The sequence below is a fragment of the Vulpes lagopus genome, chromosome 24 (assembly GCF_018345385.1).
Source record: "Vulpes lagopus strain Blue_001 chromosome 24, ASM1834538v1, whole genome shotgun sequence".
Classification (NCBI taxonomy): Eukaryota; Metazoa; Chordata; class Mammalia; order Carnivora; family Canidae; genus Vulpes; species Vulpes lagopus.
In genome coordinates, this window is record NC_054847.1 from 29,600,877 (window position 1) to 29,616,848 (window position 15,972).

The 15,972-nt window shown below is 34.0% G+C and overlaps 1 protein-coding gene across 5 annotated transcripts in view; it reads right to left on the reverse strand.

The window, feature by feature from the left end:
- The window catches only part of ORC4 (origin recognition complex subunit 4), an 85,863-nt gene that overhangs the window by 20,333 nt on the left and 49,558 nt on the right, over window positions 1-15,972 (reverse strand). For all 5 annotated transcript variants that reach the window (XM_041739761.1, XM_041739760.1, XM_041739764.1 and 2 more), the window contains 5 exons: window positions 9,114-9,189; window positions 8,571-8,656; window positions 5,509-5,557; window positions 3,132-3,283; window positions 451-624 (listed from right to left, as the gene is read on the reverse strand). In XM_041739761.1, coding sequence (XP_041595695.1) covers window positions 451-624; window positions 3,132-3,283; window positions 5,509-5,557; window positions 8,571-8,656; window positions 9,114-9,189 — 537 coding nt within the window. The remainder of the gene's footprint in view (window positions 1-450; window positions 625-3,131; window positions 3,284-5,508; window positions 5,558-8,570; window positions 8,657-9,113; window positions 9,190-15,972) is intronic.

Consider the following 15,972-nt stretch of genomic DNA (forward strand, 5'->3'; position numbering starts at 1 on the left):
TCTGTGTATCTCTCATGAATAATAAAATCTTAAAAAATAATAAAGCTTTTTTTAAAAGATTTTATTTATTTATTCATGAGACTACACAGAGAGGAGAGAGAGGCAGAGACAGGCAAAGGGAGAAGCAGGCTCCATGCAGGGAGCCCGATGTGGAACTCGATCCCGGGTCTCCAGGATCAGGCCCTGGGCTGAAGGCGGCGCTAAACCACTGAGGCAAACAGGCTGCCCAATAAAGCTCTTTTGAGAGAGAAATTAGCATATGACATTTCAAATATCTTTTAAAAAAAAATAACACAAAAAAGTGTATAATTTGTATTACTGCAGTTTTATGCTACAATAATATTACAAACTGTGCTAATTTCCAGACTTGTTTAAACTTGTAGGTTTCAATGGTATATATAAGTAAGGCACAAAAATTATTTAAACATTATTGCCTCTGTTCCAAGTTACCTGAACATTCTCATTCCACTTCTCAGAGAAGAGCTTGTCTGGAAATTCTGCAGGTAGAGATAATTGTTCTTTAAATATTTTAAGATACTGTGGAAAGCCAAATGAATTCATTAAATGTATCTGCCGGTGAGAAAATCGTGACTTCACTCTTTTTTCTAAGAGTTCCAAAATATCCTTAAAAACAAACAAAAATCCGTATTAGCTACATGTTAAAAAATAAAAAAAAACCCACCAATATTAGAGGCATACATATTTGAACTATCACTTTAAGCAACGATGCTTATCCTATAATACACAATTAAGCATTAAAAAGAACAAAAAACAAAAACGTATGCAAGCCTCCAAAAACTGGAATCATTCCTCTGACTTCCTTACAGTTATGCAAGCCACTTTTAATAATCCCCTTCTAAGCATCTGTGGGCCTGGTGATGTCATGCCTTTTTCCTACTATGCTATTCTCAGCTAATCTTCAGCATTCAAAGACCAACAATAGCTGCACAAAAAATTGTAACTAGTATTGAATACTTCTCTGCTACAGTAACACCAAGACTTTAAATAAGGAATTTCATACATTCTATGAAGAATTCAGATTTTAAAAAGGGCAAAATGTAGTAGACTTATTATATTCCTGAAAATTTAAATATCTTCATTGTTTTATGTAACAAAGACTCAAGAAGTAGCATACATAATGGAGAAAAATTCAGTTCTACACAAAGCTACCTATAAATTCAAGCTGAAATAAACTATATGAGAGGAAACTTGCAGGAACACAGCATGACAGTGAGAAGTTATTCTCTCTCTTGGCTTTTTTACAGTGATATTTAGAAACTGCTTGCATTTGTGCTATTTTTCCTTAAGAAGTTAGGAATCAAGTTTAGTATCAATTTTCTGTAAGGAAAAAAAAAAGCTGTGGTGAGGCCCTAAATTATCGATTTTAAAATCTACCCAGATGATTTTCATAATAGCTAGGTATCAAATAGAGGAAAGAATTCAAATGATCAAAATGGGATCATGGTTAGTCGAGAAAAGATGACAGGCAAGATTAACAGCTTGGAGTTGGTAGGGAGAAAGTGAATGAAAAACCTGGAATTTTTTTTTGTTTAAAAATATAGTGCCAGCATAATTAAAAGAAAAGACATTATGTATAGAGATAGCAATATTATAAATTTGCTATTAAGGAGCAGCTCTAGATCATCCATATAGGTAGGAAGCTGAAAGGCAGTGGAAACAACACTCTATGCAAGCAATAATTAAGAGCTTTAACTTGGGAGGAGAAAGAAAGAGGTGGAAGTGAAAGACATCAGAGTGGTGGACAGTGAGGGCAGAAGTTGGCAATGTGGGAATAAAGGGAATAGTAAAAAAACAAAACAAAACCAAAAAAACCTACTTCCAGAGAGAAGAGATTGTTTGCTAACAAAGTCACTAATCCATCTATCCTTTTGCTTTTCTCCTATAAACGCAGACATATAGACAGACTTGAATTGCACAGTTGGGAGAATCATACATTTAGACTTTTTAAAGGCTTATCATGACACTGCTAAAGAACAACAGATTCTTTATTTGGTCCTTCAATGGGTCAGTAACATTTGCTAGTGCTACTTCCACCCAAGGAAGATTTTTTTTTTTTTAAAGCAAGAAAGGAGATGCTTCCTTAACTCCTACAGTGTGACTGATGTTTTGGCAAGGAGGAATAAAGATCTGTGAAGAACCAGACAGATGTTCTGTGAGGAAGGCTTACTATGAAGGCATATATCATAAACTCTAGAGCACTGGGGAAAACACGACAGAGAAAGACGCTCCACAGAAAAACAACACTGGAAGGAGGACTTCGTCACCGAAAGATGACTTAGTAAAAAAAAAAAAAAAAAAAAAAAAAAAAGACTTAGTAAAGCATTTCACTTTTCAAAAAAACAAAGAGCTGTAGGAAAGGAAAAGAAGTAAATGGGCCTGACCACAGATCTGCCAAGAATGAAAACAACAGATTCATGGCAGCCACAGTATCAGAAAAGAGATGATTCTTATATACCAGTTTTACCTGAATTCAGGAAGAAAGTTTATAATGTAAAAGAAGATAACCAACAACAACAAAAAAGGCCTGTGTAGTCATCCCAAGTATGTTAGGTTCAACATGTAGAAAAGTCTTCATAAAGTAGTATGATAGTGACATTGAGACTATGGTTAAAAATCATTCTAAAATCATCTTTAAGAAGCAAAAAAGGCACTATCTACTGTGACAGCTTGATAGAAGTAATCCCTTCCATTTCTGGAAATGTGAACCACAAAGATGGGACAGTATCATTTTCTACTCAAGTCTAAGCATTGTCAAAATATAGAATCCTAAGTATAAACTATTAGAGATTTTAATAAAATGGTGCGATTATTTAATTTTCTCTTTACCTGCTAATGTAGAAATTATACTAGCATAATCTGACTTCATATTTTTTATTCAGTGATTCCACTAGAGGGAGGGAGAAAGGTATAAGTTTATGAGTATGTGTGATAAATGTCTTCTTGTTTTCTTAAATCTGAGTTGAAAAGTAGGATAAATGAACCAGGCACTAGTGAAACACATTTGAAAAAATGCTTGATATAATAATGACCTACATAAGTGACTATGTCAGTAATTATTGTTTAATTTTCTAAATATGATAATCAATATTTTGATAGAAAGAAAAACTTACCAATCTACATGTAAGACCAATAACTGCTAGTGGAGTCTGTGCAGACTGAGAAATGTCAAAAAGATTATAGAGGAGTGTTTGGTTTTTATGATGAGTAAAAAGATCAAATTCATCTAATATGAAGATCACTGGGCAGCTACTAGACCGGTCACCTAAGATAAAATAAGAGTTTTAGATATTAACAGGCAATTGTATCAACCTTTCTTAAATTTCCAAATTATTTACTACACTTTATTTAGGTGTTAAAACTCTATTCAACAAACATATATTGAAAACCTATTTTGGGTAGGATACTTAGCAAAGCCTATACATTTATTTAACAACAACAAAAAATTATTCACAAGAAAAGACAGCCCTATTGCCCTCAATTAGTTCACAGTCTAATTATGAGACTCTAGTCATTTACTGATGAAAATTAAGAACATTACCTAAGTGACTAGACTATTGTTTTTAAAACTGTAAATATAAGCTTCTAACATCAGAAAACTGACAGGGATCTCTTAACACCTACATAGATCAAAATACTTTGGGATTAATAATAAAGGGAGTCCCACCAACTTATGAACAAAATTTTTGCTTCAAAGCAGATTTGTTTAGTTAGTAGAAATGCAAAGTGTATCTTCCCAAGTATTTGTAACTTTACAAGTAACTGTTAAGCCATGAAATTCAACCAAAGCCACTTTTAACTCTTTCAAACCACAGGTTTTGTGAGCCACCACCACCACAATTTTAGTATTTCAACAGAGGAAAAGTTCAATACGAGTCATTTTTCACATTACAATGAGGGAAACTACTTTAGCAGAAGAATCACTATTATCATAAGGTTTATGGCTTTATATTTACACAAACAAGTGAAAAGAAAATCTGATATGAGGACAATGAACAGATAACAAAACATATACTGTCACCTAAAGGGCATTAAAATCACAAGGACTACTCAAAGAGTGTATAAACAAATCTGCATAATATAGAAATGTAGTATTTGATAAAATACACCATTAAAATCAACGGGGAAAAGTAGTGTATGCAAGATTAGCTCTTCACTTAACACCTTATCAAAATAATTCGTGCCAAATTACAAAATATATGTATATGAAAATAGAAATGAACACCTTCAAACTCGAGGGAAAAATACTGACTACATAAAAAATTTAAAATTTCTTTTCAGCACAAAAGTCCAAATCAAGGTAAGAGAAAAATGAGTGCATGAATTCTAAGTGAGTATGCGATAAACACCACCAAAATAAGGTAAAGAACCAACAAGAAAATACATAAACCAGGAAATATCAATGTCCAATAATAATATGAAGTGATGGGCATCAACACCACAATTATGCATATCAAACTATGAGATATATTTTTTCTCAGGCAGACATGAAAATTGATAATTGTAAATCAAAGTTGTAAAGGAAAAGGTACTCTTAAATATGTTTAGATTTGAAATGGAACTTCAAGGGTAATTTGGTTATAGTTTTACTTTCTTTTTTTCTCTTTCCTTTTCCTTCTAAAGATTTATTTGAGAGAGACAGAGAAAAAGAGACAGTAGGAGCAGGGGGAGAGGTAAAGGGAGTGGGGAAAGGAGGAGGAGAAGCAGACTTTCCCCTGAGCAGGGAGCCAGCTGAAGCGCTCAATCCCAAGACACTGGGATCATGACCTGAGCTGAAGGCAGACGCTTAAGCAAGTGAGCAACCCAGGCCCCTATATTCTTTTAAATATGGTAGTGTTTAATCCAGATCTCTACTCATTAAATTTACCCTAGGAAATATCTAAAAGATCATCTAAGCATCTCTTCCTAATTATATAAAGTCAGAAATCAAAGTTCATAACTGGTGATTAATAATTCATTATTTATTACATTTTTAAGTATAGGTAATTTATTAAACAATATATGAGAACCATAAAAATGATGATATAACTCACTATTTACTGACATGGCGAGAAACTCACAACATATTGCTTAGTGAAAAGATACACATTATACAATATGGGAACTTATTTTATTCTTATAAAAAATTAGATCCATCTGTATTATTGAGAAATTGCAGGTAAATAAAGATATGAAACCAAATGTTAATTGGGATAATCACAGGGTGCCTCAGTGGTTCAGTCAGTTAAGGGTCCCAACTCTTGATCTCAGCTCAAGTCTTGATCTCAAGAGTCATCAGTTCAAGCCCCAAACTGGGCTCCACGCTGAGCATGGAGACTACTTGAAAAATAATAATAACTGGGATAATAACTCTAACAGTCGAGGGATTACAGTGATCATTGTATTATGGCTTTTCACATTTTTTTTTGGAAAAATATGTATCACTTTTATAATCAGGGGAAAATAAAGCTAAAAGATACCTTTGATGATGTTAAATATACTAATATTTACCTTTTTTTAAAGCTTCCAGAAGAAATGAAAGGTTTTCGGCAAAACTTCCCTAACAAAAAAAAAAAAAAAAAAAAAAAGACACCATAATTAAAAGTTTAATGATACAAAGAGGACTATCTGATTCTTAGGTATTATATAGATACTATGTATATATTCCTAGATTAGTAAGTAGACAGATTCTAAGCTGGATATTTCCAGGTGCACCATTAAAAACTTAAATATAAAAGGAGACATGGTATAGTATTGAAAATGGCATTACTCTGTCATGCTCAAATTTTATATTTTCTGGATAGAGTCTGTAAAAATGTTACTTTTAATTTAAAGGCAGTTTTTAAGACTTGCTGTATTCTAAATACAGCCAGAGAACAAGAAATCACTGCACTTTGTATCATCAAATAGATTAACTTGTACCACTAAAAAAATGCTCATATAATTTTACTCATATGTGGAATTTAAGAAAATAGATGAACACAAGGGAAGGGGTAAAAGAGAAGAGACAGGCAAACTATAAGACTCTCATAATTATAGAGAACAAACTGAGGGTCAACAGATGGGAGGCTGGGCAGAGGATAGGCTAAATGGGTGATGGGCATTAAGGAGCACTGGGTGTTACATATAAGTGATGAGTCACTAAATTCAACTCCAGAAACCAGTATACACTATATGTTAACTTATACATAACTATGTTAACTAACTAAAATTTAAATACAAACAAAAAAACGCCATACTATATATTTTTTTAAGATTTTATTTATTTATTCATGAAAGAGACAGAGAGACAGGCAGAGACATAAGACATAGGGAGAAGCAGGCTCCATGCAGGAAGCTCCTTGTGGGACTCAATCCCAGGACTCTGGGATCATGCCCTGAGTTGAAAGCAGACACTCAACCGCTGGGCGACCCAGGCATCCCAAAAAAACCGTACTATTAAAAATACATGTGCACAAATTTAAATGAGATCTAAAAGGGAAGACGAAAAGAAATTGCCTCAAATTATTACATACTATAATAGTTTTCCCCTATTCAAGAGCATTTTATAGAATTCATATATATCATATCAAAATTGGCTATGTTTACTTGGAACATAGCCAAAATATTTTTGGATACAACTTAAATATTCTACATGGAAATTAACAGAGGAGCAGATGCGTTATCCAGATGCTTCAACTTGTGGATAAAGGCCTTGTTAAAATATTTTTTCATTTATATTATTAATTTTTACTTCATTCAGAGTTTTTAATTTAAAGAAATAGCCAACTTTAAATTTGCAAAGACATAAAGGAGAAAATAAATCCACTTGTTTGTTTCCCAATGGAGAACAGATATAAAATAGCTAATAGGCATGTTTTATAACTGTATCTTGTCAAATCAACATTTCCAAGATAGGTAGGGCAAGAGGTATTTTTCATAATATAAACAAAACCTCAGAAGCAATCTGTGGGTAAATCAGTGGTCAAAGTTATCCAAAGGTTGCTTGCCTTTTCCTTATTTTTTAAGAGATGGTTATACCTGACATTAAGTGTTAAGTATGTTATTATATAAGTACATATGCAAATGAGAATATCCTTACATACATATACGTATGTATATATGTATAGTAATATATAAATTTGCTGTAAGTATACCAAAACAGAAAGCGTCTGGGTTAAATGACTTAGGTTCCTAATGTCCAGTCTTTGTCATTTTATGACCTTAAGGAAGCTAATTATGCTCTCTGAGCCTCAGGTTACTTACCTATATAATGTAGAGGTTAAACTAATAATCACTCTATGTGATGATTATGATAACAATAGAAATGATAAATAATTGTGCCTTTTATTGTTTCCTATGAATCCAATAAGAAAGAATAGGTCCATTTAGGAAAGTCAGAAACCCCAGTCTAACATCAATTGCAAACCAAAAGCCAAACTGAGACTACATAATAGTAAATCTTGACCAAGTAGGCCACTGTATTCAACATCACATTCTGAACAGGAGATAAAACGTTAGACTTACAGAGGGGCATGCTGAACCTTTAAACATAGTGGAAAGGTAACACATGGTTGGCTGACCTTTTCATAGGTAATTATTACTAAAGAATGAAATTACCAAATGCTCAGAGGCTTACAGAACAATGGCTGTGTCACTGCAGAAAAGAGTACACACTAGAGTGATAACACTGTATGATCACCAGTGAGCAAAAAATGAACTTGGTATGTACACAACCACTTCAACTGAATAACAGTATGAGGTTAAGTCATTTCATTATGAAAACTAAAGTAGCTATAAATTAATTTAATCATGTTTCTCTTCAACCCTATAAATCAAGTGATAGTATAAAAAGTCTAATGAAAGTTCCAAAACATTGCTAATTAGTTTCCTTTAAATCCCTGATGTTCATTATCCTTAGGTTCCAAAGCTGTTACAATAATGAGATATGAATTAAGTTTCTGAAAACATTTTAATAATAAGAGGTAACTGACATTTTATATTATGCTATAATATGTATAAATGCTACATTACCAATCCAGCAATTTTAAACATAAATTGTTTAATGCTTCCTTTTGTCTTTAAAATAAATCTGTGAAGTGTAAGATAATGCATATTTAACACAGGTGAGAAATCTGAACTTCAGAAATACTCATTAGCCATGATCATCAAGTAGTCAATAGTTTTAAGACAAGACTCAACTCTACCTTTTGTAGTTTCAAATTCAGCACATTTCCCATTACTCCCAGCTACCCAAGTCTCAGGAGACTAAAAACTGGCTGCTAGAGCGTAGTACTTTAAAAAATACGTTAAACGATCTCCAAAGATAGGGAATTAAAATACTTAAAGATAAAAAAACTCTGATAATATCTACATAAACATGGATTTCTCGGGTATTTTATAGTTAATATAATCTACTTCAAAAATATCTAAACATAAAGATATGTATAAATGCATCCTAGTACATTATACTTTTTTACGTTAAGAATCTTTTATATTTCAATTTAGAATCTCTGTAACAGTCCCTAGCCTTACAAAAATACAAAAATATCTATGGCACACAAAAGTTAAAGCCTATTTAAAAGGATACTTACAAAAACTTTATCTCCAACTACATTTTCCAGATTTAACTGCCTTGTGATTTCCTTTAGGGCAATTTTATCATTGATCTGCAGCAGTCCTGAAATAAAGTCCAATTAAAAGCATTTAACTAAAATGAAATATTTATTTGATACAGTGCAGATTATTTTCCAGTCAAGTAAGTTTTCTAATTGTTTTTAAATTTAACTAGAAAGAAAAATATCAAAAGTCTGTTAGTTAATATTACTTCCTTTTTGAAACTCAGCAATGAAGACATTTGGTAAACTCAGAGAACTACCTTCCTTGGCATTCTTTTGTTTTAAAGAGAGAAAAGAAAGACCAAAAAACCAAGAGTCCTTTTGCACATCCTTTTACTATTATTATTTAATTTCTAAAAATACTATGTATGGTATATTAAAGTGAAAGTTAAACACAGATCATGTTTTTAAATTATAATTATTATCTACCTTTAAAACATACTAGTAAAATAAATTTTATATTATAAAAAGCTTGCAAGACTTATATTCATTCCAATGGCAAAATGATGATCTACTTACCATTTAGGTGAACTTGTAAAACATTTTCACTCACTTCTTCTACTTCCATTAGTTCTTTCAGAGCATGGTTTATTAACTAAATGGTATTAAAAAGTTTATGGAATATTTAATAATAGATAAAAATCATAAGCCCATATTCTTTTTAAAACTATGAATAATGGGAACAGAGTAATATAAAAAGATTGCCATTTTAAACAAATAAATTTGCACAGTATTCGTAGATAAAAGTTTAAGTGGAACATCTAACATCTAACTCAAGATACCAAAAGCCAGGACTGTCACCGTCCCTCAATCATATTCCCAAACTAATAAATGCTTAGAAACAACTGTCAAAGACATATTTCTCTATAAATCACATATAACTACAGCCACTTGAGAGCTTCCTGTGTTAGTTCATTATTCATCTTTAACATTTATTCACCTAAATATAACTGAAATCACTTAAGAGCTATTGAAAAACATGTATTAGAACGCTATATGATTGCAAAAAGTCTACCCCAGTCAACATACTAATTTCTATGAAATACTGTTAATTACTCTGTATGTTATCATGAAATAAAAATTGGAAAAGAATACCAAGAGGATAAGTTGAAAAAGAGAGGTTTCCTCTTTAGCTGCTAGGTATAATAGCCACCCCTTAACTGAAGCTTCAGTTGCATGCGATGTGGAAGCATCCTTTTGACATTACAGGCAGGTCAGTAGTAGCCTAATGTTACATAACAATGCCTACATCATTCATCTAACTTCATCTCATCATGTAGACATTTTATCATTTCACATCATCACAAGAAGGTTAAGTACAATATATTTTGACAGAAATACCACATTCATATAACTTTTATTATATTTATTATAATCATTCTATTTTATTACTAGTTGTTATTCTTAACGTCTTACTGTGCCTAACTTATACATTAAATTTTAACATAGGTAAAAAAACAAAAAAACAAAACAAAACAAAAAAACCCAGTATATATAAGGTTTGTTACTATCCCTGGGTTTGCCTTCAGGCATTCACTAGGGTCTTGGAATGTATGTCCTAAGGGTTAAGGCGGGCTACTGTATATAGAGAAAGACCTTATTAAAGAAATGTATAGCTTGCAAAGAAAAAAAATTACTAATAATAATACAATTACTACTAAAAATACACTAGCAGTGTTACACCACCTTAAATTGTTCAATTAAAAAGTTTCAGATTTTTATAACCACAGATTCCTGTGCTACATACTTCCTATTCTCTACTTTTTTGGGTAGTGATATCTTATTACAATTATATTGCAATATAATACACATCTCTTCACATTAATATTGCATATTTTTAAAACTTAAAAATGAATAGAACTAAAGAAAAGCCAAAAGGCCTTTTTTTTTTAAAAAAAGTTTGATTCATGAGACACACACAGAAGAGAGGCATAGACATAGGCAGAGGGAGAAGCAGGATCCCACTAGGCAGCCCAACGTGGGACTCAATCCTGGGACTCCAGGATCATGCCCTGAGCCAAAGGCAGATGCTCAACTGCTAAGCAACCCAGGTGTCCCCAAAAAGCTTTTAAAAAGAAGAACAATGATAAAGAACTATTAATATTAAAGCTACTCCTACAATTAGAAAATAAATGGTCCCTCAAAATAGGCTATGTATATAAAAGAAATTAGTGAAGATGATATTAAAAGTGAAGGCAAGGGATCCCTGGGTGGCGCAGCGGTTTAGCGCCTGCCTTTGGCCAGGGCGCGATCCTGGAGACCCGGAATTGAATCCCACGTCGGGCTCTCGGTGCATGGAGCCTGCTTCTCCCTCTGCCTATGTCTCTGCCTCTCTCTCTCTCTCTCTGTGACTATCATAAATAAATAAAAATTAAAAAAAAACATATTAAAAGTGAAGGCAAAAAGGATACTCAAAAAAGACACTGGAACAACTGGTCCCATTTTGAAAAAATACTATTTGTATTTGGAACATTATATATGTCACTGTAACACCTTTTTGAAATACAAGCAAATATCATTTTAAATTATTAGGTCTCAAAAAATAAAATAAATAAATAATTAGGTTTCACAAAAGGATATCAAAAATACTAAGTATTCTGGTATAACAAATGGAATTCTGGTATGCTTGGATGGTTCAGCCCATTAAGCATCTAACTCTTGATTTCAGCTCAGGTCATGATCTCAGGGTGGTGAGATCCTGCCCAGCATCTGGCTCTTTGCTGAGCACAGAGCTTGCTTAAGATTCTCTCCCTCTGCCTCTGCCCCTTTCCCTGTACTCACTCTTGTGTGCATGTGTGCTCTCTCAAAATAAATAAATCTAAATAAACCCCAACGGAATTCTACCTCAGATCATAGGTAATCTAAGTCTTCTTAAAAAGGGAAATCTCAAAATATCAACTGTCATACTATGAAATAAACACCAGATAAGAAGTGACATTCTTTATAGAGAACTGTCAGAAAATGAAGTGGTACTTCTTGGCCTTTAGAGCAAGTATGAGTCTATCACAAGACTTCATTCCCAGATTATACAAACATGGTATCTCAAAATACGGCCTTTACGACAGCTTCTTAGTAATCTGCAATGTTCTTCCTTCCATTAATTGATATCTTACTTACATAATGGTTACATTTCCCTGGGTCTGATTATAGGTTTTAAATTATTTTATGGTTGGTAAACTGTTGAAAACTATTTTAAATTCTCTGCATAATGAAATGGCAGTAATAAAAACACATTCATTTTACATATGCATGAAGAAAGTTTTTCACAAAGGAAGATGGCAGTGGAGTAGAGGATCCTAGGCTTGCCTCCTCTCATAAATGCAAGTAGATAACCAATGAAATCATCCAAACGAATGAAATCATCCAAATCAATGAAATCATCACCCAGAAATTGACCTTAAGACTGGCAGAGAAAGCTCCATAACTAAGGGTAGAGAAGAGGCCACATCAAAGATGGTAGAATTGCAGAGACTTATCTTGGGAGAGAAATGGATCGGAGCCAACGTGGTATTAGGAAGCCACAGTCTCAGAGAAGTGAGACAAACACACAGGGGAGTATATAGGAAATGAATCCCCAAAAGATTGGTTTGGAAAGCTAGAGGGCCTCAATTTCTTGAGTTCTTGCAACCAGTGGGGCTTAAAGACTAGAGTTCCAAAGGTCAGCATGCTTGTTTCTAGGAGAATCTGAAGGACACTGGGGCTGCTCTTGGAGAGAAGGCAGAGAAAACAGTCTGCAGACATAAAGCAACCTAAAGAGTGCCTGAGGCACACAGTGCAGAGGATAGTTGCTCATCTCAGAGTGTCCCAGGGAGAGGGTATTCACAGAGATCTCTGGGAAAAAAAAAAAAAAATGAACTGACGGGTACCATTTACCTCCAACGCTCATCAGCATAAACACAGAGCTACTCAAAGAAAACAGCCTAGCACCCACACTTGCTACTAAACTTCCTATACCAAGCCCAGCTCCATGCCATGGTGAATTGCCCTTCCCAGTCACTTTTGCCTCAGTCCCACCACAGTGCGGCCCCCCGCCCTCATAAGACTGGCTTAAACTCCTGCCAATACAATGTCTCCTCACACTTGATTCAGGTGATAGTGGTAAAACGTTATCATTTTACAAGCAAACCAGAGCACATCTAGTTAAGATGAATCACATTCAGGCTAGGGACCAAACACAGCCTACAAGAGGAAAAGAGCATCTGTAGATGACTGCCCTGAAAGATAAAGTAGCCAGGACAACACATCAGCAGAGTGCATGTAGCACAAATCCTCTGACATTCTCAGAAGTGCCAGGTCTTGAGGAAGAGAAGACACTACATGCAGGGCACTATAGAACCTCTTACTCATAAAGTCATTGCCCTCCATCAGGGAACTACAAATCAAAACCACAATGAGATACCACCTCACATCAGTGAGAATAGCTAAAATGAACAACTTTGGAAACAACAGATATTGGTGAGGATGTAGAGAAAGGGGAACCCTCTTACACTGTTGGTGGGAACGCAAACTGGTGCAGCCACTCTGGAAAACAGTATGGAGGTTCCTCAAAAAGTTAAAAATAGAGCTACCCTACAATCCAGCAATTACACTACTAGGTATTTATTCAAAGGATACAAACATAGTGATTCAAAGGTGCACCTGTACCCCAATGCTTACAGCAGCAATGTGTACAGTTGCCAATATGTGGAAAGAGCCTAGATGTCCAGATGAATGGAAAAGAAGATGTGGTATGTGTATGCAATGGAGTATTATTCAGTCATCAAAAAGAATGAAATCTTACCATCTGCAATGACATGGATAGAACCAGAATATATTAAGTGAAATAAGACAGTCAAAGACAAATACCACTATGAGTTCACTCACATGTAGAATTTAAGAAACAAATCAGATGAACATAGGGGAAGGGAAGGAAAAATAAAGTAAGAGGAAAACAGAGGGATGCAAACCATGAGACACTCTTAACTAGAGGGAATAAACTGAGGGCTGATGGAGTGGAGAGGAGTAGGGGGATAGCTAACTGGGTGGTGGGCATTAATAAGGGCACTTGAAATAATGAGCACTGACTGTTCTATGCAACTGAAGAATCACTGAATTCTACCTCTGAAACTAATAACACAGTATGGGTTAATTAAATTGAATTTAAATACTTTTTTTTTAAAAAAGCCATTGCCCTCAAAAGCATGAGACATAACTGACTTTTCTAACATACAGAAACAGATACAGAGACTTAGATAAAATGAGAAGAGAATTTGTCCAAAATGAAAGAAAAGGACGAAGCCATCAAAATCAAACAGATATAAATAACATTCCTGATGGAGGATTTAGAACAATGATTACATGTATACTCACTGGACTTGAGAAAAGACTGGAGCACATCAGTGAGACCATTAACACAGAGATAAAGAATAACAGCAGAGATAAAGGGCTCAATAAATGAAATGAGAAACATGCCTGATGGAGTGAACAGCAGGCTGGAAGAAGCAGAGGAATAAATTAACAACCCAGAAGACAGACTAATGGAAAACAATCAAGCTGAACAAAAGAGAAGAAAAAGAATTATACAAAATTAGAATACTTGGAAACTTCAGTGTCACCACCCAATATAGTAAATAATTATTATAGGAGTCCCAGAAAAAGAGGAGAGGAAAGGGGGCAAATAATTCATTTGAAGAAATAATAGCTAAAAATTTCCCACATTTGGAGAAGAAAATAGATATCCAAATCCAGGAGGCACAAAGAACCCCCAACAAAATCAACAAAAGTAGATCCACACCAAGACACACATAATTAAGAATAAAGAAAAAAATAAAAAGAGCAGCATGACAAAAAAAAAAAATTACATACAAAGGAAATACCAAGAAGGTATCAGTGAATTTTTCAGCAGGAACTTTCCAAGCCAGAAAAGAGTACCATGTTACATGCAAAATGCTGAATGGGAAAAATCTGCAGCCAAGAATACTATTTCCAGCGGGGTTATCATTCACAATAGAAGGAGAGACAAAGAGTTTCCACAAAAACTAAAGGAGCTCATGACCACTAAGCCAGCCCTGCAGGAAATATTAAAGGGGGTCTCTTTGAGTGGAAGAGAGAGACCAAAAGCGACAAGATGAAGGGAGGAACACAGAAACAGTAAAAATGAATATGCCTGTAGAAAAATAAGACAAGGAATTCACAAGAAAAAGGATTTAAAATATGACCCCATAAACCTAAAATGCAGGGAGAAGAAGAGTAAAGAATGGGCTCAAACTTGAACCATCAACTTAATACCGACTACTATACATGGAAAATGTCACAGACAAACATAATGACAACCATAAATAAAAAATGACTACTAAATATGCAAAGAATAAAAAAAAAAAGAAATCCAAAACTATCACTAAAGAAAACCAGCAAACCATGAAAAAGAGAAAGGATTGAGAAAATCTTCAGAAACAAGCACAAAATAATAAAGTATCAATAAATACATATTTTTCAATATTTACTTTGAATGCAAATGGACTAAATGCTTCAATTAAAAGACAGAGGGTGACAGAATGGATAGAAAAACAAAACCCATCCATAGGCTGCTTACAAGAAACTCATTTTAGACCTAAAGATATCTGCAGACTGAAAGTGAGGGGATGGAAAAATATTTATGATACAAATGGATACTAAAAGAAAGCCAGAGTAGCAATACTTTTATTGGATAAAATAGGCTTTAAAACAAAGATTGTAACAAGAGACAAAGAAGGACACTATATAATAATAATGGGGGCAGGGATGCCTGGGTGGCTCAGTGGTTGAGTGTCTGCCTCTGGCTCAGGGTGTGATCCCGGGGTCCTGGGATTGAGTCCCACATCAGTCCCCACAGGGAGACTACTTCTTCCTCTGCCTATGTCTTTCCCTCTCTGTCTCTCTCATGAATAAATCAATAAAATCTTAAAAAAAAAAAATAGAAAAAAAGGAAAGGAATTAAAAAGAATAATAAAGGGGGCAATCCAACAAGATAGAACAATGGTAAATGTTTATATATCTAACATGAGAACACACCAATACATAAAAGGGTTAATAACAAATAAAAATGAAATAATAATAATACAATAGTAAGTGACGTTAACACCCCACTTGTATCAGTGGACAAACATCGAAACGGAAAATCAATAAGGAAACAATGACTATGACACACTGGACAAGAAGGATTTAATAGTCAGAACATCCCATCCTGAAACAGCAGAATACACATTCTTCTTGAGTGCACATGGAACATTCTTCAGAAAAGATCACATATTAGGTGACAAAACAAGCCTTAACAAAACAAGCCTAACAAAAAAAATTAAAGCCATAGCATGTATCTTTTATGACTACAATGCAATGAAACTAGAAGTCCATCACAAAGGAA